Genomic DNA, 27,905 nt, shown 5'->3' with positions numbered 1-27,905 from the left:
CAGTGCATACATCTACAAGCCTGGACTCTATTTGATCCTGGAATTCCACAGCTCATTGTCAGACCAGCTTATGCTTTCCCATGGTCTAATCAACTGCAACTGTCTAATCACCAGCAAAACATGCTCATAACTTTACATCCTTTTATTTCTCATGAATTCCTTTTCTGTTAGCATCTTTTAAAAAAACATGTTACCACCATGGGGTAGGTTATAGCTAAGTCTGGTTCTGGCCATTTTAGTGACTCTTTGAAGTGTATTCAATCAAAATGTATTAAAGAAACCACCATTCTATTTGTTTCTCCACCAATTTTCTTTGTGGTATTATCAGACACTTAGATAAATATATACGATGTGATCTGTTTTATCAGAGAAAATGTAGGCTAGTCTGTCTTTGACTAGTAGTTTCTTTTAAAAACTTTGCTCTTCTGGAATCATGACTACTAGTGTAATATTGATTTAGTCTCAGAGCTGTATATTCAGAGAGAAATGTTGTTGACATTTCTTGTCTAGGCTTGTTATTATTTTTTCACATACCTGTCATTTTTTTTGATAGTGTCAGAAAGGGAACTATATGATTTTCTGTATGATAGCATAAAAAGAGCCCTGTAGGACGTGACTTTCTCCTTTTTGTTATTTATAAAACTTCTTTTATTATGGAAAATATCAAATATCACACATATACAAAAATAAAGGTAATGTACGGCTCCTATGCCATCATCAAGCTCCAAACGGTTTTAAACATTTTGTCATCCTTGGTTTATCTACTCCTTCCACCTTTTTTGTCGTTTTTGTTGGAGGTTTTTTGTTTGTTTGTTTTTTGAGATGGAGTCTTTTTCCCGGGCTGGAGTGCAGTGGCGCAGTCTTGGCTCACTGCAACTTCTGCCTCCTGGGTTCAAGCAATTCTCCTACCCTACCCTCCTGAGTAGCTGGGATTATAGGCATGCACCACCACACCCAGCTAATTTTTTTTGTATTTTTAGCAGAGATGGGGTTTCACCATGTTGGCCAGGATGGTCTCAATCTCTTGATGTCATGATCCCCCCGCCTCAGCCTCCCAGAGTGCTGGGATTTACAGGCGTGAGCCACTGTGCCTGGCCTTGTCAGAGTATTTTAGAAGCAAATCCTAGATATATCCATAAATAATTCAACATGGATATCTAACTGATCAGGACAATTTTTTTGAGGTAAGATTTCACTCTGTCATCCAGGCCGGAATGCACTGGTATGATCATAGCTCAATGGAGCCTTGAACTTTTGGGCTCAAGCCAGCCTGCTGCCTTAGCCTCCTGAATAGCTGGCACTATAGGTCTGCTACCACACCTGGGTAATTTTTAAATTTTTTGTAGAGATGGGCTCTTCCTATATTGCCCAGTCTGGTCTTGAACTCCTGGCCTCAAGTAGGTCTTTTTCATTAATTAATATTTTTAGAGACAGGATCTCACTTTATTGCTCAGGCTAGAGTGCAGTGGTACCATCATAGCTCACTGCAGGCTTGAACTCTTGGGCTCAAGTGATCCTTTCACCTTAGCCTCCCAAGTAGCTGGGACTATAGGTATAAGCCACCTCCACCCAGCCGGTCTTTTGAAAAAAGTAACGTAACCACTTACTATCACTCCGCTTAACAAATTGACAATATTTCAGGGTGTGGTGGCTCACGTCTGTAATCCCAGCACTTTGGGAGGCCGAGGCAGGTGGATCACGAGATCAAGAGATCGAGACCATTCTGGCTACCATGGTGAAACCCCGTCTCTACTAAAAAATAAAAAAATTAGCTGGGCGTGGTGGCGCGCACCTGTAGTCCCAGCTACCCGGGAGGCTGAGGCAGGAGAATTGCTTCAACCCAGGAGGCTGAGATAGCAGTGAGCCGAGATTGCGCCACTGCACTCCAGCCTGGCACTTGGCGACAGAGCAAGACTCTATCTCAAAGTTGTCTTTATACAGTTGCATTTTTTTATTATGTCTCTTAAGTCCCTTTTATTCCCTTTTCCTTTTTTTTCTTTCTCTTTACCACACTGGTTAGTTGGGGAAACCTAGTCATATGTTCTGTGGAATGTTCCGCATTCTGGAGTTGACTACTTTGGTGATTAACGTGTTCCTTTAATGCTTATGTTTCCTACAAGCTGGTTAGAGCTTGAGGTTCAATTAGATTCAAGTTTTAAAATTAACTCCATAGGTGGCACTATGAACTTTCTGTTGAAGTGCACGAACCAACACCTAATGTCTTTTCACACTTTTTATGATGCTGATTGATGAGTGGGGTTCTGGTGGTGAGAGCCTGATCACTCCATGTAAAGTTCTCCTTAAGTTTTGTCTAATGGCTTTGGCAGGCTTTGATGATCATTGCCTACAACCACTATTTCACTAGGGGTTACAAAATGGTGATTTTTTTTCATTCTATTATTCCTTTTACTTTTTTTAACTGGAATTCTATAAATAGGAATGTTCCATCATCAACTGTTTGGTTACCCTGAACTATATACAGGAAAGGCAAATAAGTCTGTAATTAGTCTTCTTTATCAATTTTCAGAGTAATGAGTAACTATTTTTAGTAGTGATCAGTAATTTTCATGACATATCATGAACTCATAGTTTCACTCTTGTTGCCCAGGCTGGAGTGCAATGGTACAATCTCGGCTCACTGCAACCTCCACCTCCCAAGTTCAAGCAATTCTCCTACCTCAGCCTCCTGAGCAGGTGAGATTACAGGCGTGCACTCCCATGCCCAGCTAATTTTGTATTTTTAGTAGAGACAGGGTTTCTCCATGTTGGTCATGCTAGTCTTGAACTCCTGACCTCAGGTGATCTGCCCGCCTCTGCCTCCCAGAGTGCTGGGATTACAGGCTTTAGCCACTGTGCCCAGATGGATTTTTTTTTTTTTTTTTTTTTTTTTTTTGTATTTCAGTCTATTCATTATTTCTTTGATCTCAGATTATCCCATTTTAGCCCAGTGGGAGCATCTTTAGATTGACTTGTTTTTTTGAGTTGACTGTTACTATACTTCGATAGAGAGGAAACCTCCTTGCTTTCTGGCACTTTTTTTTTTTCCAGGTTTCTCTTACACTCCAGAATAGGAACCAGGCATTTCTTTAATAAGCCTTGGTCCTTTCCCACCATCCCCCCTTAAGAAATAGGGTCTTGCCATGTTGCCCAGGCTGGAGTGCAGTGGCTATTCACAGATGTGATCATGGTGCACTACAGCCTGGAACTCCTGGGCTCAAGTGATCATCCTGCTTCAGCCTCCTGAATATCTGGGACTACAGGTGTGCCCTCTTGTGTCTGGCAAGGCTTGATACCTTTGAACAGGGATGACATTTAAGTAGCAGAGTCTAGCTAGGTTCTAGGGGTGTTTATTGCTATCAAATTTGTCATAAACAGAGACAGGAAATATGTAAGTTCATATTGTTAATTTCAATTCAGATTGAAAATCAGAGGGTTATGTCTCTTTTTTCTTGTTTTGAAAATTTGGTTCCTAAGGATATTAACATGATTATTCTTCATACTATTAACTCATACTATTTTATTCTTACTATTAATAACATTAAGACTACTGGTGGGTGCAGTAGCTCATGCCTGTTATCCCAGCACTTTGGGAGGCCAAGGCGGGAGGATCACCTGACGTTGGGAGTTCAAGACCAGCCTGACCAAACGTGGAGAAACCCTGTGTCTACTAAAAATACAAAAAAAATTAGCCAGGTGTGGTGGTGCATGCCTGTAATCTTAGCTACTCAGGAGGCTGAGGCAGGAGAACTGCTTGAACCTGGGAGGCAGAGGTTGTGGTGAGCCGAGATGGTGCCATTGCACTCCAGCCTGGGCAACAAGAGTGAAACTCCATCTCAAAAAAAAAAAAAAAAAAAAACTACTGAATACAGTTTAATGTTTTCACTCTAGATATGATCAGTCAAAATCTTGTTTTAAAGATATTTGAAGTAATTCATTTCTCTTTGTGGGAATGCCCTCAACATGTTATACGGTTGGATTCATTTGTTTCAATATTTTTCCTCAGTTTTCAGGGATTGCCTTGTTTTTTCTTTTGATTCATTGTTTTCATTTGTTTGTTTTAGAAACAGTGTCTTTCTCTATTGCCCAGGTTGGAGTGCAGTGGCATGATCATAGCTCAGTGCAGCCTTGAATTCCTGGGCTCAAGGGATCCTCCTGCCACAGCCTCCTAAATAACTAGGCCTATAGGCATGCATGTACAACCATACCTAATTTTTTTTTTTTTTTTTTTTTTTTAATAAAGACATTGTCTCATTATTTTGCCCAGGCTTGTCTTGAGCTCCCTGGCTCAAGAGATCTTCCAGCCTTGGCTCCCAAAGTGCCAAAATTTTAGGCTATAGCCACCATGCCCAGCCCATTTGTTGTTTTTAATTATGTAAAACTTTTAAATTATTTATAGTCCAAACTATACTAATAAGGTACCTTAACAGAAGTCTCACTTTCATTCCTATACTTTTCAACCTATTCCCTTCCTATATGTGACCATTTTTTTACTTTTTCCAGTTTTTTAAAAATATAAGCAAATATATGTCTACTCCTATTTTCTCTCCACATAACACAAAAGATAGCATACTATAAATACTGTTAGGTACTTTGGTGCTTTAATTTATTGATCTGCCCTAGCCATTACTTCATGTCATATATAGAAATCCTTATTTCTTTCTATAGCTACATGTTATTACTCTACTTTGTGGAGGTTCTAGGTTTTTCTTTTTTCTTTCTTTCTTTCTTTTTTTTTTTTTTTAACTTAATTGTCAGTAAAGGATGATTTATTGGGAAACTTACAGATGGAAGCATGGTCTTGGGCAGCAGCAAGATCTCTGCAGCATTAGTCTCCAGACGCATGGCTTAAATGCCATAGGGAAAGGGTGTATGTGCTCTATACGGATAATTAAAGGCAAACTCCAGAACAGGCAAGAATGCTGTGTGTGTCATAGCCTGTAATTCTTGTGATAACATCAAGGTTGCTTTGATCTAAAGGCAGGATTTATAGTGAGTACATGTTCTTACACTAAGGACAGCAAGTAAAGTAGAAATCAGCAGGCATTCATGGGACTGAGATTAATCAAAAGGTAAATGTGGCAGATTAACATGAAAAATGGAATCACTGTTGTCTTCACATTCATCAATTTCTACTTTATTCGTTTGTTTCTTAATAAGCATCTGAAGATTGCCACCCTGCTGGAGTGCGTCCCATGACCATCCCCTTTATTTTTTTCCTTAGTTTCCCCCCGTCAATGTTGCCTTTATTCAACTTTTATTTATTTATTTATTTATTTGTTTGTTTGTTTGTTTGTTTGTTTGTTTGTTTAGGGACGGAGTCTCACCATGACCATCCCCTTTATTTTTTCCCTTAGTTACACCTCTGTAAATGTTGCCTTTATTCAACTTTATTTATTTATTTATTTAGAGACGGGATCTCACCCTATTGCCCAGGCTGGAGTGCAATGGTGCAATCTCAGCTCACTGCAACCTCCACCTCCTGGGTTCAAGTGATTCTCGTGCCTCAGCCTCCCCCAGTAGTTGGAATTACAGGCCTGCATTACCATGCTTGGCTAATTTTTTTTTTTTTTTTTTTTTTTTTTTTTTTTTGAGACAGAGTTTCGCTCTTGTTACCCAGGCTGGAGTGCAATGGCGCGATCTCGGCTCACCCCAACCTCCGCCTCCTGGGTTCAGGCAATTCTCCTGCCTCAGCCTCCTGAGTAGCTGGGATTACAGGCACGTGCCACTATGCCCAGCTAATTTTTTGTATTTTTAGTAGAGACGGGGTTTCACTATGTTGACCAGGATGGTCTCGATCTCTCGACCTCGTGATCCACCCGCCTCGGCCTCCCAAAGTGCTGGGATTACAGGCTTGAGCCACCGCGCCCGGCGCTTGGCTAATTTTTTGTATTTTTAGTAAAGACGGGGTTTTGCCATGTTGCCCAGCCTGGTTTTGAAGTCCTGAGCTCAAGCAATCTGCCTGCCTTGGCCTCCCAAAGTGCTCAGATTGCAGGTGTGAGCCACTGTGCCAGGCCCTTTTCTTTAATTTAGATTGGCATTTATGTATACCATTTTCATTGTTCATCGTTCTTTATTGTACCCTCAGACTTTCCTTTGGGAATTTTCCTCCTTGAAATACATTCTTAAGAAGCCTGTAAATGTGCTTTGTTTGGCTTGGAATGGAATTCTTTGTGTTTCCTGAATCTGAACATTTACACATTTTAATTTGGGAAATTTTTCTACCATTCTCTCTTTAAATATTACCTACATACTTTCTGTTCTCTTCTTCTGGAATTCCAAGTAGATATAATTAGACTTTAGTTTTTTTGTCTTTGTGTTTTAACTAGCATTTCATATTTATCTCTCTCTCTGCTGCATTCTGGGTAGTTTATACCGTGATAACTTATTTACCTCTGTCTTCTAGATTTATTATTTTCTTTTTAGCTGTGTTTAATCTACATTTTAACGAGTCTAATGAGTTTTGAACTATTGTTGATTATATTTATGATTTTTAGAAGGTCTTTTGTTTTCCCCATTCCAATATGCCTGGTCTTTGTTAGAGTCTCTTTTTTTTTTTCAGATGGATTTTCACTCTTGTTGCCCAGGCTGGAGTGCAGTGGCATAATCTTGGCTCACTGCAACCTCTGCCTCCCGTGTTCAAGCAATTCTCCTGCCTCAGCCTCCTGAGTAACTGGGATTACAGGCGCCTACCACCATACCTGGCTAATTTTTACATTTTTAGTAGAGATGGGGTTTCCACCAGGCTGGTGTCAAACTCCTGATCTCAAGTGATCAGTCCTCCTTGGCCTCCCAAAGTACTGGGATTACAGGCATGAGCCACCACATCTGGCCTAGGATATCTTATTTGTTCATATTTTCTATTTTTAAATGTCTTATACTTTTCTCTATGTCATTGAAATTATCTTTCTTAATGAAAAATACTATTCCATTACGTCGATATATTTGCCTGTATGTTTCCTTATTTCCTTGCTTTCAGCTTATTATAGTTTTTAGCTATAATATAGTTCAGCCACATAAATCTTTTATACAGGAAGATCCCCAACCCCTAGTACTAAATCTCAATGAAATAATTTAAAATAGTAGTATTGAGTCATAGAATTTAAATTATTCTTTTCTCATATTGCTAAATTTTTTAAAAGCAAAGTTACCAGTTTACATTGCTGCTTCCTCCCACTATTAGGTTTTGCCATTTAATGGTATAACAACAGGAATGCAAACTTCTGGAGTTGTATTGAACAGATTCCATTTCTTGCTTTTAAACATGTGACCTTGGACAAGTTAGTTAACTTCTATTTTAGTTTCTCATCTGTAATAGGATGGCTTTGAGGATTACATAAGTGGCAAATACTTGGCAGATAGTAAGACCTCAATAAATCTAGGCCATTATTTTAAGATATTTTTATTGGTGGTGGTTTTAATTTTTTATTTCTTCAGTGATGAATGAGATTGAGTATTTTCCTTCCTTTTTTTTCTTTTTTGAGACAGAGTCTTGCTTTGTTGCCAGGCTGGAGTGCAGTGGCATGATCTCGGCTCACTGCAACTTCCACTTCCTGGGTTCAAGCAATTCTCCTGCCTCAGTCTCCTGAGTAGCTGGGACTGTAGGTTTGTGCTACTACACCCAGATAATTTTTTTTTTTTTTTTTTTTTTTTTTTTTTGAGACTGAGCCTTGCTCTATGGCCCAGGCTGGAGTACAGTAGTATAATCTTAGCTCACTGCAACCTCTGCCTCCCAGGTTCAAGTGATTCCTGAGCCTCGGCCTCCCAAGCAGCTGGGATTATAGGTGTGCACCACCACGATCGGCTAATTTCTGTATTTTTAGTAGAGACGGGGTTTCACCATCCAGCCTGGGTAACAGAGCGAGACTCTGTCTCAATAGAGAACTCTAACAAATCAATTATAACAAGGCAAATAACCAAAACTTTTTTGTTTGAAAACAGAGTCTTGCTCTGTTGCCCCAGCTGGCAAGCAGTGGTACAGTCACAGCTCATGGTAACCTTGAACCCTTGGGCTTAAGCAGTCTTGCTGCCTTAGCCTCCCAACTAGCCAGGACTATAGGCACACACCACAATGCTTGGCTAATTTCTAAAAAAAATTTTTTGTTAGATATGAGGGTGTCATTACATTGCCCAGGTTTGTCTCAAACTCCTGGCCTTGATCAGTCCTCCTGCCTTGGCCTCCCGAGCACTGGGATTACAGGTGTGAAACCACCATGCCTAGTCCCCGCATTTTTTAAATGGGCAAAAGCTTTGAAAAGATATTTTTTCCAAAGAAGATAAACAAATGGAAATAAGCACATGAAAATAAGCCCAACATCATTAGTCACTAGGAAAATGCAAATCAAAACCACAATGAAATGTGACTTCATATTTACCAGAATGTCTACAATAAAAAAGAAGGACAATAACAACTATTGGCAGGGATGTGGAGAAATTGGAATTTCATACCTTGTTGGTGGGAATGTAAAATGTTATAGCCACTTTGGAAAACAGTTTGGCAGTTCCTCAAAACATGAAGCATAGAGTTGCTTAAAGACCCATCAGTTCCACTCATACTCAAGAAATGAAAACATGTTCACATAGAAATTTATACACAAATGTTCATAGCAGCATTATGTCCAGAATAAGCAAATGTGTAGAGACAGAAAGTAGATTAGTGGTAGTCTAGGGCTGGGGAAGGGTGGGGAAAGTAATGGGTAGTGACTTAATGGTTACAAGGTTTCTTTTTGGAGGGATAAAAATGTTCTAAAATTAGATTGTGGTGATGGTTGCACGACTCTGTAAATATATTAAGAACTACTGTAATCTTTAAATTAGTGAATTTATGGTATTTAAATTACATATTAATGCTGTTTAAAAGAAAGAACCCAGTTGACATGTTGACCTCTCCTCCTGTACGTTCATCTCTTGCCCAGATTGTTGGTTAGCAGTGAGATAGATATATTTCATATGGTAATTCCTACTGTCAGAAAATAGTATATTTCAACTTAATGGATGTTTCATTTTGGTATGATGGCTGATAATTCGTTTTGTGTTCTCTAGGTTCCATATCCCCTGTTACCAGCTGTGTGATTCTTGTTAGGCTACATTACATTATAGATTGTTCCTTTGCTTATAAAATTAGGGTTATTTTTGCTTATCCAGAGGATTATTTTGAGCTTCAAATAAAAGTGAGACAGCACTTTGAAAGCTGTGTAGTCCTAAATAAATATATGGTAGTGTTAAGATTCCTAAAGTTCTCTGTATTTTCTTTTCATAGGAGTGAAACACAAATCTTTTCTAACAGCTGAGGACTGCTTTGAGTTGGGCAAAGTGGCCTATACAGAGGCAGATTATTACCATACAGAACTGTGGATGGAACAAGCGCTAAGGCAACTGGATGAAGGCGAGGTTTCTACCATAGATAAAGTCTCTGTTCTAGATTATTTGAGCTATGCAGTATATCAGCAGGGAGACCTGGATAAGGCACTTTTGCTCACAAAGAAACTTCTTGAACTAGGTATGTTATCTGGGCCTAATTTAAGGTTATAGTTTTATTGGGGAATACATATTCTTTTTCTGTTTCTCCCCATTTAAAATACTTCTGATATTTTTTTTATCTGTTAGAGGTCAGGAGCCTTATTTGTTAAACATACATTATCCTCTTCTTGTTTATTCTCAAAGTAAATGATGACTGATTTTTCTCACCTAATAGTGCTTACAACAGTGGTTGTGTTTCTCTGCTCTGTATTCTCCAGGAATTTCAAAATTGAAGCTAACCTAACTAACTCAGTTAAAAATGTTTGTTAGCCATGTTGCCGTTTTAAATGTTAATTTTCTTTGAAGGGTGTTATGTTTTATTGCATTTCATATTTTAAAATAAAGTGATTTAAAATAGATGGGCTAAAAATAGATTATCATATTTAAATGTTAGAAAAATATATACCTGGGCCGGGCGCGGTGGCTCACGCCTGTAATCCCAGCACTTTGGGAGGCTGAGGCGGGTGGATCATGAGGTCGAGAGATCGAGACCATCCTGGTCAACATGGTGAAACCCCGTCTCTACAAAAATACAAAAAATTAGCTGGGCATGGTGGCGCGTGCCTGTAATCCCAGCTACTCAGGAGGCTGAGGCAGGAGAATTGCCTGAACCCAGGAGGCGGAGGTTGTGGTGAGCTGAGATCGCGCCATTGCACTCCAGCCTGGGTAACAGGAGCGAAACTCCGTCTCAAAAAAAAAAAGAAACAAAAAACGAAAAATATATACCTTATGATAATTTTATCAATAGTACTTTGAACAGAGATGTAGTGTTTTTTTTCAAGTATGGTCCAAGTAGCACATGCATCAGAATTACTTGGATACTTGTTAGAAGTGAAAATTGCTTGATCTCTACCCAAGACCTACTAAATTGTAATCTCTGGAGATGGAGTCCAGAATTTGTATGATAGTAAGTTTAGGTGGCCTTTGGTATATAATGAAGCTTTAAAACTTTAAAAATTATTTTTATGAAATAGGAAAATATGTGTATGTTAGAAGAACCAAACAGCTCAGAAGGACTGATCTGCTGAAAATGAACTTTTGATAAGTGGGTTATTTCTTAGGTGGGTGATAATAAATTAAGATATTGGTTCAAGTAATCTTTTTTCCTTTCAGTATTTTTCTGTGATATTTCCTCTTAGTTTAAAATGTACTTTGTACTCATTATAGAACATCTATTAAAACAGAAAAAGATGGAGAAGAGTCATCCATAAGCCAGTCACTCAAAGATACCTACACATTTGTTTCCTTTTAGAGTATAATCCCCTTCCCTGCACACATTTTTCCATTGTTTTACAAAATTAGGTTAATATTGGATATTGTAACATATATTATGAGCAGTTTCTGAAGGACAAGAAATATTTTACAATCTAGGGCTATGTATCCTAAACAGTTACTGTCACAAGCAAAGTCTCTATATACTGTTCTGCCTTTTTATTTTTTATTTATTTATTTATTTTTGAGACGGAGTTTCGCTCTTGTTACCCAGGCTGGAGTGCAATGGCGCGATCTCAGCTCACTGCAAACTCCGCCTCCTGGGTTCAGGCAATTCTCCTGCCTCAGCCTCCTGAGTATCTGGGATTACAGGCACGCGCCACCATGCCCAGCTAACTTTTTTTTTTTTTTTTTTTGTATTTTTAGTAGAGACAGGGTTTTACTATGTTGACCAGGATGGTCTCGATCTCTTGACCTCGTGATCCACCCGCCTCGGCCTCCCAAAGTGCTGGGATTACAGGCTTGAGCCACCGCGCCCAGCCTTGCCTTTTTATTTTTATGTGTGTGTATTCTTTAGTTGTTGTGGGGTTTTTTTTTTTCTCTCAGATGGACAGCTTAGTCTTCTTTTTTTCCTACTAAAAGGTAGTTCAAAATTATGACTAGCAATTCTGAGGCAGTTAGTGGATTCTAGCTTGTCTGAAAATTGTATCTTTCGTTTCCCTTTTCCTTCTTACTTAGAAATTTGGGACTGAAATTCACTCAGCCCTTAGAAGTAGGCTACATTTATAATGTATCTGTGGTAAAGGTTGCCTTTGAACTGGGTATCCCCTGTCATCCTCATGTGATTATTTTTCAGTCTTGGAAAAATCTTTTTCATTGCTTAAAATAAGTAAGATGAGTGAGATTTTAAAATTCATTTGACATCCAATTGAACTTAGTTCCTTTAGCTGAGTGGTAAATAAAATAGAAGCACTAGTTGCTACCTTTAAATAAATGGCTGTTTCTGTCTCCAGAACTGGCATTTTTTTTCTTTTCTTTTTTTTTTTTGAGACGAAGTTTTGCTTTTGTTGCCCAGGCTGGAGTGCAATGGTGTGATTGTGACTCACTGCAACCTCCGCGTCCCAGGTTTCAGGGATTCTCCTGCCTCAGCCTCCCCAGTAGCTGGGACTATAGGCACCCACCACCATGCCTGGCTAATTTTGTATTTTTAGTAGAGACAGGGTTTTGCCATGTTGGTCAGGCTGGTCTTGAACTCCTGACCTTAGGTGATCTACCCACCTTGGCCTCTCAAAGTGTTGGGATTACAGGCATGAGCCACCGTGCCTGGCTCAGAACTGTTTTTATATAGGTGACTGTATGTCCTGATTTACTTGGGGGCAGTGGTAACTTATACCTATTGTTTTTGGCATAATAATTTTTGTTAGTGCCTCCTTTCACTCACAAAAGCAACCTGGTCTGGAAGATAAATTATAATGTCTCCTATTTTTATATTACTGTATTCTGATCCTTGAACAAGCATGAACTTACCCATGGACATGCTTTGTTTCTCTTCTAATAGATCCTGAACATCAGAGAGCTAATGGTAACTTAAAATATTTTGAGTATATAATGGCTAAAGAAAAAGATGTCAATAAGTCTGCTTCAGATGACCAATCTGATCAGAAAACTACACCAAAGAAAAAAGGGATTGCTGTGGATTACCTGCCAGAGAGACAGAAGTACGAAATGCTGTGCCGTGGGGAGGGTATCAAAATGGTAAAGTGGAAAAGCCATTGTGTGTATGTAAATGTGTGTGTATGTGTTTGTACACAGTTCTGGAGAGAATCAGTTATTTTATATTTAAGCCTATGTGATAAAAGTCAGAATGACTGTATAATATATTACAGTATGTCAGCTTGGGCAACATAATGAGACCCCACTACAAAAAATCTAAAAATTAGCTGGGCATGTTGGTGTATACCTGTAGTCTCAGTTCCTCAGGTGTCTGAGGTGGGAGGATCACTTGTGTCCAGGAGTTTGGGGGTACAGTGAGCTATGATTCCACCACTGCATTCCAGCCTGAGCTACAGAATAAGACCTTGTCTCTAAAAAAAAATTTTTTTTTTTTTTTTTTGAGACAGAGTCTCGCTCTGTCTCCAGGCTGGAGTCCAGTGGTGCAATCTCAGCTTACTGCAACCTATGCCTCCTGGGTTCAAGTGATTCTTCCCCCTCAGCCTCCCAAGTAGCTGAGATTACATGCACACACCACCACACCCAGTTAATTTTTGTATTTCTAGTAGAGATGGGGTTTCACCAGTTGGCCAGGATGGTCTCAATCTCTTGACCTTGTGATCTGCCTGCCTCAGCCTCCCGAAGTGCTGGGATTACAGGCGTGAGCCGCTGCGCCTGGCCTAAAAATATTTTTTAAAAAAATTACAGTATGCCACATGATCTCTTTCTGGGAGCCACATTTAATATGTTCCAATTATTAGTAAAATAGCTTTAAAATAAAGCTTGTGAATCATATATTATTACATGTTTGTGGTAATATTACCTTCCAGGGTGAAGGATCAAATACGTTTAAAGGAAGTCATAGTTTTTCTTTTATTTAATGCAAGAGAATTCTCAGCAGTACTTTTTTTTTGAGACAGAAACCCACTCTGTCATCCAGGCTGGAGTGCAGTGGCACCGTCTTGGCTCACTGCAGCCTCTGCCTCCCGGGTTCAAGCATTTCTTGTGCCTCAGCCTCCTGAGTAGCTGAGACTACAGGCATTCACCAACATGCTCAGCTATTTTTTGTACTTTCAGTAAAGATGAGGTTTCGTCATGTTGGCCAGGCTGGTCTCATTCCTGACCTCAGGTGATCCGCCCACCTCAGCCTCCCAAAGGTGGGAGGTGGGATTGCAGGCGTGAGCCACCACACCTGGTGGTTCAGCAGTCTTAATTAGAGATGATAATACTACTTTAACCCATCTTAAGAGATACAACAGATTCATCTATACAGTAATCCCTTGTAGTTTTGCTCCTAATCTTGACAAGATTGCTTAGTGAAATGCTTTAGTCTATTTAATACTCAGAAGGCAGAAAGTTAACAGATTTTATCTTTATAATTTCTTTAAAATATATCTATAGATTTTTTTATTGTATATTTATATTTATGTATTTGTAATTCAGAATTCCAGTTCTATAGATGTTAGTAGATATTAGGCTAGAAGTAAAAAAGAACAAAGTCTGGGGAACATTTGTTAAACAAAGTTGAATACTGGCTTTTGTTCAGCCTCAAGACGTCTCATAATCTTTTTATGATAATGTGCATTATAATATGAAATACATTGTTTCTCAATATTGATTATGGAACCTTTTGAAAGGAATATCATGTGGTATTAGCTTTCAGTTGAATGTAGGCATGCATCCAAAGAATTAGTGAATTTTTGGAGTAAGTACTTTTAAGTGTGAACATTTGAAAAGTGTTTAAAATTTTCTTTACTACTAATAAACTCAAGCTGGGCTTTACATTTTTATATTGATGACTGTTGACAGCTTAACCACTAACAGCAAAGTATGCAATACTGTGGTGACACTTATGATAGTTAGGTTCATGAAGTCCTAGGAGAACATGCTTGAGCTAATGAGTAAATACAAAGATAGTGACACTGTTAGACTCATTAAACATTTTCTTTTCTGTTTCATTACTAAATATTTTAGTATGTATCTTTTAAAATACAAATTCAAAATAATTACAATATTATCACCTAAAAATTCACAAGTTTTATAATACCAAATAGCTAGTGTTCAGATTTTCATAGTAAGCAGAAATTTTTATTGCTCTTAATAACTCTTAAAGAACAAAACAAAACTGTAGCTATAAAACAAGAGTCTGCTAATTTGCCAGTTTGTTAATGTAACACATACTCAACTTTGCCTAAGATCAAAAGAACATTCTTGCTGGGCATGATGGCTCATGCTTGTAATCCCAGCACTTTGGGAGGCCAAGGTGGGCAGATCACCTGAGGTCAGGAGTTTAGGACCAGCCTGACCAACATGGTGAAACCCCATCTCTACTAAAAATACAAAAAGTTAGCCAGGCGTGGTGGCAGGTGCCTATAATCTTAACTATTCGAGAGGCTGAAGCAGAAGAATTGCTTGAACCCAGGAGTCAGAGTTACAGTGAGCTGAGATCATGCCATTGCAATTTAGCCTGGGCAACAGACCAAGACTCTGTCTTAAAAAAAAAAAAAAAAGGAAAGAAAAGAAAATACAAAAATTAGCCGGCCATGGTGGCACACACCTGTAAATCCCAGCTGCTCAGGATGCTGACGCGTGAGAATCGCTTGAACCTGGGAGGCGGAGGTGGCAATGAGCCAAGGTCGCACCACTGCACTCCAGCCTAGGCAAAAGAGCAAGACTGTGTCTCAAAAAAACAAAACAAACAAAAAACCTACCATTCTTTTTCTCAGAATAGCTAAATTCATCTCATCATTATATAAAATACTTATTAAAAATTAAAGCCTTGGATTTGACTCTAGATAAAGTACAGGGAGAATAAACATGAATCATTCTTTGTTTTATTGTATTATTAGGATAATAATTGAAATAAACTAATCATATTCCTGCTTATGTGACATACTTGTTTTTGTTTTCTTTTGTGTTTTTGAGACAGCATCTTGCTCTGTCACCCAGGCTGGAGTGTTGTGGCATGATCATGGCTCACTGCAGCCTCTACCTCCTGGGCTTAAGCAGTCCTCCCATTTCAGCCCCTCAAGTAGGTGGGACTACAGGCAAGTGCCTCCATGTCCAGCTAATTTTGAAATTTTTTTGTAGAGATGAGATTTTGCTGTGTGACCTAGGCTGGTCTTGAACTCCTGGGGCTCAAGTGATCCTCCTACCTTAGCTTCCCAACGTGCTGGGTTTATAGGTGTGAGCCACCATGCCCGGCCTGTCATACTTGTTTAATAAACAGGAGAATCAGCATCAAAATAACTTATTTTATTAATATAATACATAGATGATTGAAGGTTTTGTTGACTGCTCTGTTTTTATATTCCTTAAAAAAAAGGGTCTGGGATCTTTGTTTAATAACTTACTTTCTGCTGGCTTTAATCATTCTTTGGGAGACCAACGTGGGTGTATCACAAGGTCAGGAGATTGAGATTATCCTGGCCAACATGGTGAAACCCTGTTTCTAATGAAATTACAGAAATTAGCTGGGCATGGTGGCAGGCACCTGTAGTCCCAGCTACTCAGGAGGCTAAGGCAGGAGAATCGCTTGAACCCAGGAGGCAGAGTTGCAGTGAGCAGAGATTGCGCCACTGCACTCCAGCCTGGTAACAGAGCAAGACTCCATCTCAAAAAAACCCAACAACCTTATTTTCTGTTTTTTTAGAGCTCTATCCGTTTTTGATTTTGTCCTTAAAAAATTCATTTTCTTTTTTTTTTTTTTTTTTTTTTGCCACAGCATTTAACTGAGATATTTAGGGAAACCTCGTGGGTTTTTTTTTTTCCCTTCTAGAAACTTTTTGTCTCTGGGTGCTTCCCAGTTACTTTGTGTCATTTAGAGCAATGCTGGGCATTCATTTAATATTTTCATAAATATGGCATTGTTTCTTTCATATCTAAACATTTGAACTTTATTTTGATGAGAGGAAGGTTAAAAGAGATACACTACCTTTCTCCTTAAGACCTCGCCTCTCTCACTTAGAAAATAATCATTAATGCTGTATTTAAAATTATGAACGTCCTGTTTGAGGCAAAATATTCAGAGTACTGCTTCTTTTGTATAGTTTTCCAGAGATGCTTTGTATATGCAAGCATTATTGTCTCTTAACTGCATAGGAATAGATATTAAAAGTAATATAACTCTAATACATTTATCATATTTTTAACTTTATATTTAGACCCCTCGGAGACAGAAAAAACTCTTTTGTCGCTACCATGATGGAAACCGGAATCCTAAATTTATTCTGGCACCAGCTAAGCAGGAGGATGAATGGGACAAACCTCGTATTATTCGCTTCCATGATATTATTTCTGATGCAGAAATTGAAATCGTCAAAGACCTAGCAAAACCAAGGGTAAATAATGTTTTCTTTCTTTCTCCTCAATTTACTGTACCTTTGTATGAATTTATCTTTGTCAGAAAACAGAAAGGATAATTGATACACTAATAACGCCACAGATTTTTTTTAAGATATAATGGAGTTACTCTTTATGCCAGTTTTTCCATTTGTTATTAACACATCGTATCCTTCAACTAGGTCTTAAGCACTGAGTTATGAAAATTATTGATAAGTTTTTTATTCACCGTTAACACCGTTTCACTGTCTTCCTTATAAACTTTTCTATATATTTTGAAGTCTTCTAATCTCAGAGGCTACTCAAAGCCCAGCTTTTTCATAACTTCTGTATTTTTATTGAAAGAATACTTTGGAAGTATTTTTTATTCCCTTTTAGTCACATTGTTACTATTATAAATATGAGATATAATTGGGCACAAGCATCATGTTAATTTGAAATGATGACATTATAGTTTTCTGACTTTAACCCACATAATTTATCATAACAAGAAAAATAATCTAATGTAAACCCAATCTATAAGCTTAGTGTTTAGCATAAAAACTCTTCCTTAGTGAGAATGTGGAAAAGACTGCCCTTTGTGCTCTTACCTTTTCCCCCATCAGCTTGTTCTTAAAACATATTTGGTCTTCTTGATAGCAAAATACAATCTGCCACCACTTTCATAAAGAGATTGTTGAATAAATTCTAGGCATGCTTTTGCTCTGTTACCACACTGGAGTTGGCAGATTTTTTTCCATAGAGGTCGATATTAGATATTTTGTAGGCTTTGGAGGCCATATGATCTCTGTAATGACTGTTTAGCTCTGTCATTATAGTGCGAAAGCAGCCAAAGAAAATATGTAGTTGAAAGAGTGTGGCTATATTACAGTAAAATTTTATTTCCAGTAACAGGCAGCAGGCTGAATTTTGTCTGTGGCCATAGTTTGTTGACCATTGTTACATCGAAGGTTTGAAATTATCTGAACATCTGTACTGCCAAATGAACTTAGAATTTTTTTTTTTTTTAGAGTTTCACTGCTTTTCCAAATTGATGCTCTTTTTTTTTTTTTGGGCCAAAGATTACGTTATAAATGCAAAAGACTGGTCCAATATTAATATGTATTATTGGTGCCGTCCAAGGGAATTAATTCATTTCAGCTTAGAGATCAAGTTATATCCTGGAAATTCCTCAGTTTGGATTGTTTTTGATGAATAACTAATGGCAATAAAATTTAATGCTCTTACAATCTCAGAATCATACTTCGATTAAAAAAAATGGAAATTATTATCGAGGCTGTTATCTTTCTTACTGTTTTTAACATTTATGAGTTCTTTTCCTCTGCCTTTGTTCTCAGTCCAAGATTATTTTACCTTATATATTAATGAATGGATACCTTGAAGGAACAAAAAGAATTGACCTTAAAATGAATTGTAAACATTAACCTTTGCAAACAGTTCCATCACACAAAAAAGTTAAAGTCAGGTTTTGGAATGGATCATTAACTGCAAATAGCCATTCTTCTTTTCTCACCCCCTTTCCCCACCCTCAGATGGCCACTCATATAAACTGTAAATTAGATTTCAAATTTTAGAAATTTCCCATTTTCTCACTGTCGTATCCTTTCACCATTGAAAGAAATTTAATTTCCAATCTCTTTTGTGTGTATTCCCTCCATCTATGCAAAACAAACAAAAAATTGAAAGACCAAAAAAAAAAACCTAAGAAACTAACTGGCTTTCAAGGCTCAAGGCTCAAGGCTCAGCCCAAGGTGACTGGAAGTGTATTGGAGTTATTTTATTTTTTTAGCCTCCTTTGTAAAAACCCCAGAATTCTGACTGGTTGGGTAAATGTGATTCATTTTTTGTCTTGTAATGCAACTATTTTGATGGTTGGCTTCACAGCTGAGGCGAGCCACCATTTCAAACCCAATAACAGGAGACTTGGAGACGGTACATTACAGAATTAGCAAAAGGTAAGAGATGCGTATGCTGCATATTTTGCCCTCTAATGAGTGTTTTGTACATCCTACAGGAATTATTCATTTAAGGGAAGTAGGTCATTTTCAGTCTCCAGCTCAAGTCACCACCCTGTATATAAACAGGATATCGTATGGATAAACTGCTTTGTGTTTCACAGATCTTTCTCCTTCACTAGAAGTTCTGTTTTTAATCTTTAATTAGTATGTTATTTTTAGGGGATTAATCTGCTTTTTGTCTTTCTGCAGATCAGGTATCAAATATCCAGGAAATGGCCTGACACATATTTTCTTTCTCCTGTTTGTTGCTAAAGGGGGAAATAAAGCAGCAGTCTCCTGAATCTGGGAGTAGTAGTCTTCACTTCTGCAGTTTTCTCACATTCATAAATGCTGCAATGATTCATATCATCCTTCACGGTGATTGTTTTGGCATTTGTTTACACATCTTGTAAAATACCATTGTCATTATGTAGTAATCTGTATTCCTCCTGTTGGAGTTTTTTAAAAATTTGCTGACTCAGAAGTTGGCAGTAGGTAGAACAGAGAGTTATGCTTCTGGGCTCAGTCTTCCAGAAATTACTTGTAAACTTAGTTTCCTTTTACTTTGCCAGAGAAATTTAAAAACAGTTTTATCTTAGTGAGAGTTTTAAAAAATGAATTTAAGGAGTCTACTTTTTTTTTTTCCCCCAAAATATTTAAGTAACTTAAACTTCTAGACCTGAGAAAGCTCCTGTGAAACCCAGTGCTATAAATCATTTACATACAGCTTCAAATGATTTAAAAAAAAGTGAAAGGACAATAAATATACAAGAAAAATCTGTCAACTCATTTTCTCTTGATTTGGAAGTGGCCGTTCTTATTGCCACCTTTCTAAATGTTTTTGTGGATTTGAGACCATAACCCACCATCCAGACCAATCTGAACCCTTCCAATCACCTGTGGCTTGGCAAAACAAAACAAACAACCCAAAATTGCCTGCTACTGGAGTAAGTCCTTGTCCTTTCTCTTTTTTTGTAGCTGAGCCGAGCTACAGTACATGACCCTGAGACTGGAAAATTGACCACAGCACAGTACAGAGTATCTAAGAGGTAAGGGAGTAATGGAGAGAACTTTAGTCATATTTGGACCATTTCTTTCCTGGGAATCTAATTTTCTCAAAACTCATGATGTGGTTTCTAAGACCTCGGTTGTTAGGCATAGATAATTGATAAAATCTGTGCTGGAGTTTTCATGATGGACTAATAAACATGGTTATGGAGTAGTTAATAGGGGTTTTCCAAAGTAACATTAACTTATAGAATGTCTTTTGAGGCTCCCAAACTTTGATAAGTGAAATGTGTTCTCATATGAACTAAGAGAAGTTTCCAAATTCCCTTCATTAAACAAGGTCTCATGTGGACTCTGTAGTAAAGCAGGGGTTTAAAAATTTCAGGGTCACCCAATAGCTGCAGGTATTGAGCAAGTAAATGCCTTGAATGACTATATAACAAAACAAGTTCCTTGCTTTTAACAATGTTTAAAGAGAATCTTACTAGGTTATTAGTTGATTGATTACTAAAATAATTTTTTAAAAAGAGCTCACTGTGTAACTTAGAAGGAGATCACAGAATTGAGTGACTTTATTACAATAGAACTCCTTTTCCATCTACTTGTGAAGTTTTCTCAGTTCTCATGAAAACAGAAATACCTTTGTGCTGAATTCTGTCTTATTCTAACAATTAGAATATTTATTCACAGACACAAGAACTAATTAAAAATAACAAGCATAAGCCCTATTCGTCTCATTAGGAACATCTTAATATATTTCACTTTTTTATATTTGATATTGTTTAATCATGTTGTTTAGATTAACATGTGAGTAATAATTATAGTAACAATCCAGAAGATATTATCTTTAACACAGCCTTTTTGTTTTAAGAAATTCATTTTTGTTAATTGTATAAATATTTTTATTATAGAGAAGTATAATGTAATAAAAGGTTTTCAGGCAGCAGACCACATTGCCATGTATGTACCTATGCAACAATCCTGCATGTTCTTTACATGTACCCCAGAACCTAAAATGCAATTATATATAAATTAAAAAAAAGATTTTCAGGCATAAAAAATGTGTCACTCTAGGACAAGGTTTCTTTGCACTATTGACATTTTGAATTAAATAATGCTGTTGGGGACTGTTTCAGCTTTTTAAGATGTTTAGCAGCATCTGTGGTTCACTAGATGCCAGTAACACCCTTCTTCTGGTTGTGACAATCAAAAATGTCTCCAGACATTGCCAAATGTCCGTGGTAGGTAAAATCCCCACTACTGCTTTTAGTGACTCCACACTATGAGAATCACTGTTCTAGGATAAGAATGGAATGAAAATTTAACATCAGGGAAAAAAAGCTGTAAAATGTCCAAGTATTAAAAAATATTCATACATTTTAAGTGGATGATGGTGGATATTAAATCATTATGGTATTTAGATTCCAGTGGATACATTTTAAACGTAATCATTTTAAAGAAATTACTAACATTTTCAGTATGACAGAATTAAATCATTCAAAACTGAATAATGTTATTTGTCAACTAAAAAATTGTGCAAAGGTGCACATAGATTTTAACAAGCGTCTTAGGAGGTACTCAAAGAAATTTGAAGATTATTGCTGTCTTCAAAAAGACGAAATGATTAGGCTGGACTGAATGCATTGATTCAGCATTTCCTTTTTCTTTTTTGGGCAGAACCATATGCCTTTCATTTATTAACCTTAAACATTACCATGCATATGTCTTGGTTTCTTGTCTCTACCGTATAACACCACCTGCCATTTTGCCCTAGTAAGCGTAAGAGAGAAAAAGTTTTTTTCTTGCCTATCACTAGCTTCATGGCTGAGACCCCTATACCAAAAGACAGATTAACAAGAGAAAAGCATGCAAGTGTATTTAATATAAAATTAACATGACAAGGACCCTTCACAAATGAAGACCCCAGCCTGGGCAACATGTCCCCATGGACAAACCCGTCTCTACAAAAAATACAAAAAAAATTAGCCAGGTGTGGTAGCATGCACCTGTAGTTCCAGTTACTTGGGAGGTTGAGGTAGGAGGATCAACTGAGCCTGAGGAGTTTGAGGCTACAGTGAGCCATGAGTACGCCACTGCACTCCAGCCTGGGTGACAGAGTAAGACCCTGTCTCAAAAAAAAAAAGAAAAGAAAAAAAGAGAACCCAAAGAAACAGGGAAACCTGTGTATTTTTATGCTAGGTTTGATGAGTGGATAGTCATGCAGAAATATGACTGAACAAAGGGGATATGATCTAATGGTAATAAACTGGGAGAAATTTAGCGTATCCTTTTTGTTTAGGTACTTCTTGATATTTCTGTGTCTCAGGATAGGATGTTTCTTTGCTCCAAGTAGAGGATATACTTCTGGATTGAAAGTCTTATACTACTTTAGAGGAAGGTCAGAGAATTTCTTTTATGGCCTGCTTAAGGGGAAAAGAGTGGGAGAAGGCCAAAGAGACCTTCCTACTTCGGCTCAAATGCTATGGTGCAACGTTTTGGGGTTGATTGTCCTGAACCCCATTAGAAGACATGAAGAAAATTTAAATTTGCAATAATATGATTTTCATTTTAATCACAGGAGCAATTATCCTTAAGGAACGCTAATAGTAAGGGTTTGTAGAAACTAATTTGCATACATGTTTGAGATATGATTTACAGTGCTTCTGAACATTGCAATTAACCTGATTTTTAAGTTAAGCTAATTTTCCATTCTATTACAGAATCTAATTTGTATTTACAAAAATGAACCCCTCCTTTTTTAAAAAAAAAAAAAAAACTTAAACTGTTATAGATTTTATCAGATTATTACATGGTTTTAATGTAAATAGCTAAATTCTCTAGATTTGCATGCTTCTATATAGCATATAAAACAAAATTTTATGAATTCAGTGTTTTGGAAGACTGTCTTGGAAGGGAAATTTTCTATGTATACAATGGACCTTTTGAAGAAATATCTAGCCTTCAGTCAGTGGACTGTTGCCAATAAGTCAAAATAAATTACTGTTGTAAGGTGATCTATAAGCTTTTTTTTAAAAAAAAAACTAAATATTTCTAAACATTTCAAAATTTAAAAATATTCTAGTTTTGTACCTCTTTAGAAGCAGTTTTACTGGATTTTTGAGAAAGGTACAACCATACTTACATACTATAAATGACAGCAGAAGGTATTTAGCTAGTAGCATTAGAAGGCCAGGCATGGTGATTCATACCTGTAATACCAGCATTTGGGGAGGCTGGAGTGAGAGGATGACTTGAGCTTGAGACCAGCCTAAGCAGTATAGCTAGATCTTGCCTCTATTTACAAAAAAAATTAAAAAGAAAAAAACTAACTGAGACTGGTGGTGCACGTCTGTAGTCCCAGCTACTGAGGAGGCTTAGGTGGGAGGTCACTTGAGCCTGGGAAGCAGAGACTGCAGTGAGCTCAGATTGCACCACTCCACTCCAGCCTGGGTGACAGAGTAAAACTCTGTCTCAAAAAAAGAAGCGAGAGAGAGGGAGGGAGAGAGAGAGAAGGCATCTCAGTTGCCAAATGGAAGAAAATTTGTATTCCGATGGAAGAAAATTTGTATTCCGATGTCAGTTAATTTAATCCTTTGTAGTCTGGGAACGTCTGCATTTTGAGATTTAGAAAGGAATTTCAAATATCTGTATTTTGAGAAATGTCTAAGCAATGATAGCACCTTTAGTGGACATAATAATTTGTTCCAACATTTCAGCAAATAGTATTTTCTTTGGCAAAATATATGTGGAACTCCTTTACTGTTTTGTTTAAAAAACATAAAAAAGAGTTTTTTTTTGTTTTTTTTTTAAGAGGCAGGGTCTCTAGGCCTAAGTCCAGTGGCATGATCATAGCTCACTGCAGCCTCCAACTCCTAGGCAGAAGTGAACTTTCCACCTCAGCCTCCTGAGTAGGTAGGAATACAGGTGTACGCTACCATGCTTGAATAATTTTTAAATATTTTTGTAGAGACAGGGTTTCACTATATTGCCTAGGCTGGTCTCAACTCCTAGGCTCAAGTGATCCTCCCATGTCAGCCTCCCAGAGTGTTGGTATTGCAGGCATGAGCCATTACATCTGGCCAAAAAAGGCTTTATTTGTGTTGCTGACCATCTGTCAACTTTTGGCAAGTCATCTCTGTCTTTTCCGCTATTAAAAAACAAATAAAAACCCAAAGAATTTACTACAGTTTGTAAATGGAAAAGCTAATAATTTTGGCTAGATCAGAGAAATGGAATTTGAAGTTTTTGAAATGTAAACATTGTTTTGTGTTCTGAAAAGACAGTTAAGTGAACACATAAAGTCTAGTTAAAGTAATGTAAATAAATAACCTATGCAAATAAACAATACTCTGTTTAGAGTGGTAGAAAAGCTTTTTTGATTCTGGTGGGAAACTTATTTTCATTTTTTTACTCTGAAGTAATGATTTCCTGCAATATGGTATTTATGATCTCATAAAAGTAACATGATATTTGTGTGTGTGTGTGTGTGTGCGCGCGCGCGTTTATTTTATTTATTTATTTATTTATTTATTTTGGAGACAGAGTCTCACTCTGTTGCCCAGGCTGGAGTGCAGTGGCACAATCGTGGCTCACTATAGCCTCCACCTCCCAGACTCAAGAAATTCTCTCACCTAACCTCCCAAATAGCTGGGATTACAGGTGTACACAACCATACCCAGCTAAATTTTTTGTTTTTATAGAGATGAAGTTTTGTTTTCCTGCCAGGCTAATCTTGAACTCCTGGGCTCAAGTGATCCTCTCACCTTGGCCTCCCAAAGTGCTGGGATTACAGGCATGAGCCACCATGGCTGGCCTTAAATATATCATATATATGATAGTTATGCTTAAGATTTTGTTTACCCTTGTTACTAAGGAGCAAATTAGTGTTAAAGTATAATAATATTTTAATAATCTATAAACAAATATAAAAAATTTTCAGTGATTCAGTTTTTTTTAATGGCATACTTTTAACAGCACTGCTCTCTAATGGGTTGAACAATGTTTCTCAGACTGAGATAACTGAAATGGGTGGATGTATAGTTATTGTGTAAGAAGCAAAGGGACTGGATAAATTCCCAGTCCAGATTATTAGCCTTTGTTAACTCTGAAGCACCTAGACAAGAATTATTGGAAATTTTGCCCTCTGTAACTGGCACTTTGGGGTGTGAATTAACTTTTGCCTTTGTAAAGAAATATATATAGCGGTTTTAGATTAGCTAATTATAGAATATTAATTTTTATATCTGTGTTGGGTTAGAATAAGGAAGTAGCGATCATGCTCAAATTTTATTACTGACATTTTTCTTTCGGGGTTTTGTAGCAATCTCCAAAACCTCCAAAATGGTCTTGTCCACTTCATTGTGCCTTCCTTACTTACATATTAGCAGTCTAGTCTTGCACTATGAGAATGGTGCTCCTTTGCTCATTCCAGTGATATTTTACAAAATCATAGTTTTTTTTAAACAGCAGAAACTCAATAGAAAGGAAAAAAGTGTAGAACTGTTACTCTAATTGAACGCACAGCTTTGCCCTTAGGTCCTGTCATTAAGGCCAAAAGGAAAATACTTTGGGCTATTTAATTTTTAGTGGGAAAAAAAGGGCACATAAAAGTTATCTGAAGAAATAGTTCTTTTTTTTTCTCCTGGCATTAAATTGCGTTTTATGGGGAAAACCACTGTATAATTAGTTGACATTTTTAATAACAGTTATACAAAAGATAAATGATCTTCAAATGATTTTTCCTATTAAATGCTATACTGTTAAAAAAAAATCCCAACTTAGTTAAAGCACTGAGTACTAGAAGGAAAACCTCTGGATTTCTTATGATTTAATCTAACACAGGAATGAGACTTCCAGGTCCTAGGATAATGGACAGTTAACACATATTACAGTATGTGTGTTCTCCATTGAATTTTTTTTTTTTTTTAACATTTGCAATACAACTGTATTTCTAACATTCTGTTTACACACAAAGAAGTATTTTGCTTAAAAATATAATTTACACATATACACACCCATACAGGGGAAATAAAATAATACTAGCTAATTTCTATAGAGTTGGCATTTTAAGTATTGATGAATAGATGTAGTTTATTAATTTTTTTCCTGTATTTCCTAAATTTTCCATATGGAACTTGTAGTATCTTTATAACAGGGAAAAAAAATGTTATTTTAAAAAAACACCCCATATACTTTCAAAGTAGACCAAATTCAAACTATTTACACTTACTCATTTTCATCTTCGTTGTCAAAAGAAAGGAGGCTACTGTTTTTTATTTGTTTTTGTGAGTTCTTTTTGACTGAGTCCTGATTTATTTCATCTTCATGTGGCTTCTTCTTTTTTGAGCTTGCTGTTAAACCTGAACATTTTTCATTTGAGGGACGCTTGACTGGTTTTCGATACAGGATTCTCCCATCAGCTGAAGCTGGTTCTTCATCTGCTCTGGCAGCCTTTATTTCTGCTTTAATTTTCATGACTTCTTCAAGTGATAGGTCTCCCTTTTTCAAAACCACCACTTGAGGCTGTTCATCTTCTTTGTCACTGTGATCCCCATCTTCATCTGGGAGCTGAGGCTGGATTCTCTTGGTCTCTACGGTGGGCCCCTCCCTGTAGCCGACCCGTTCCTTGAAGCGAGCCAAAAACGCTGGCTCGGCTGGCTGCACGTAAGATACCTGGTTCTCCATTGAATTTTTAGTAAAGTTACAGTATAAATGCAGAGCTGAGTTTTTAGATGAATTGATACGTCTATAATGTCACTGAAGACAGATTAGCAGTAATGGTTTGTTAAGGATGGGACCCAGATGAGTAACTTGAAGATAGTTCTTAAACTAAGGGAAGTCTTAATATATTTTAGGCCAGGTGTGATGGCTCACACCTGTAATCCCAGCACTTTGGGAGGCCAAGGCAGATAGATTGCTTGAACTTAGGAGTTTAAGACCAACCTGGGAAACATGGTGAAACCTTGTCTCCACAAAAAAATAGAAAAATTAGATGGGTGTTGTGGCGCATGCTGGTAGTTCCAGCTACTTGGGAGGCTGAGGTGGGAGGATTGCTTGAGCCCAGGAGGTAGAAGTTGCAGTGAGCCAAGATATCATAACTGCACTTCAGCCTGGGTAACACTAGGAGTGTTACTATATTTTGGAGGGGATTTTACCGTGAAAGTCAAATTAAATGAAATAGCTTCCCATGCATCAGTGCCATTCATTTTCCTCTGTAGTCACTACAACAGAACTACAATTAAGACGACAGGTTGACAGGTTTTTGTTTTTTTAACCTACAGTCAACATTGGCTTTAACTGCTAAACCTCAAACCCTTCATTGAGTTTTTTTTTTTTGAGAAGGAGTTTTGCTCTTGTTGCCCAAACTGGACTGAAGTGCAGTGGTGTGATCTTGGCTCACAGCAGCCTCTGCCTCCCAGATCAAGTGATTCTTCTGCCTCAGCCTCCCAAGTAGCTGGGGTTACAGGTGTGTGCCACCATACCCGGCTAATTTTGTATTTTTAGTAGAGATGGGGTTTCACCGTGTTGATCAGATCAGTCTCGAACTCCTGACCACCCACCTTGGCCTCCCAAAGTGCTGAGATTACAAGCATGAGCCACTGCACCTGGCTGAGATATTTTATGATGTAACAAGAAGTGCGAATTAAAACTTAAAAAATTTGCCGGGCACTGTGTCTCACGCCTGTAATCCCAGCTCTTAGGGAGGCAGAGGTGGGAGGATAGCTTGAGCCCAGGAGTTCAAGACCTGCCTGGGCAATATAGCATGACCCCGTTCTCCACAAAAAGGAAAAAAACAAAAAGACAAAAAAAAAAAAACTTTAAAAATTTAAACAATTAAAATTAAAATATTTTTGCCTTGCTAAGATTGACAAAGAATAAAAGGATTGATACTAGCAAGGGTTTTATGAAATGAGTAGTATAAATCCTTGCAACTGTTTTGGAGGGAAAGTTGAGATCATTTATCAAATTATAAAAGGCATTTAGCAATTCCACATCTAGGAATTTATCCTACAGAGATATTCCCACAAGTGTGCAAAGATAAAGATACAGCACTTTTTGTTACAATATTGCTTATAATAGAGAAAAATTAGAAATAACCTTATTTAACCAATACTTAAGTGG

At 37.4% G+C, this 27,905-nt stretch overlaps 1 protein-coding gene and 1 pseudogene across 2 annotated transcripts in view; one reads left to right on the top strand and one right to left on the bottom strand.

Moving 5' to 3' along the window:
- P4HA1 (prolyl 4-hydroxylase subunit alpha 1) overlaps window positions 1–27,905 on the top strand; it is a 92,896-nt gene that overhangs the window by 40,120 nt on the left and 24,871 nt on the right. Inside the window, exons 6-9 of one of the 2 annotated variants that reach the window (XM_074382380.1) lie at window positions 9,257–9,496; window positions 12,287–12,483; window positions 16,602–16,778; window positions 19,755–19,825. In XM_074382380.1, coding sequence (XP_074238481.1) covers window positions 9,257–9,496; window positions 12,287–12,483; window positions 16,602–16,778; window positions 19,755–19,825 — 685 coding nt within the window. Of the gene's footprint in view, window positions 1–9,256; window positions 9,497–12,286; window positions 12,484–16,601; window positions 16,779–18,663; window positions 18,735–19,754; window positions 19,826–27,905 lie in introns of both variants that reach the window. The other variant, XM_074382381.1, reaches the window with a different exon arrangement.
- LOC120367387 (uncharacterized protein KIAA1143 pseudogene) lies at window positions 25,686–26,483 on the bottom strand (annotated as a pseudogene).

The sequence above is a fragment of the Saimiri boliviensis genome, chromosome 12, assembly GCF_048565385.1.
Source record: "Saimiri boliviensis isolate mSaiBol1 chromosome 12, mSaiBol1.pri, whole genome shotgun sequence".
Classification (NCBI taxonomy): Eukaryota; Metazoa; Chordata; class Mammalia; order Primates; family Cebidae; genus Saimiri; species Saimiri boliviensis.
The sequence above is the reverse complement of the archived record's forward strand: the minus strand, read 5'-3'. Positions and strand labels throughout refer to the sequence as shown.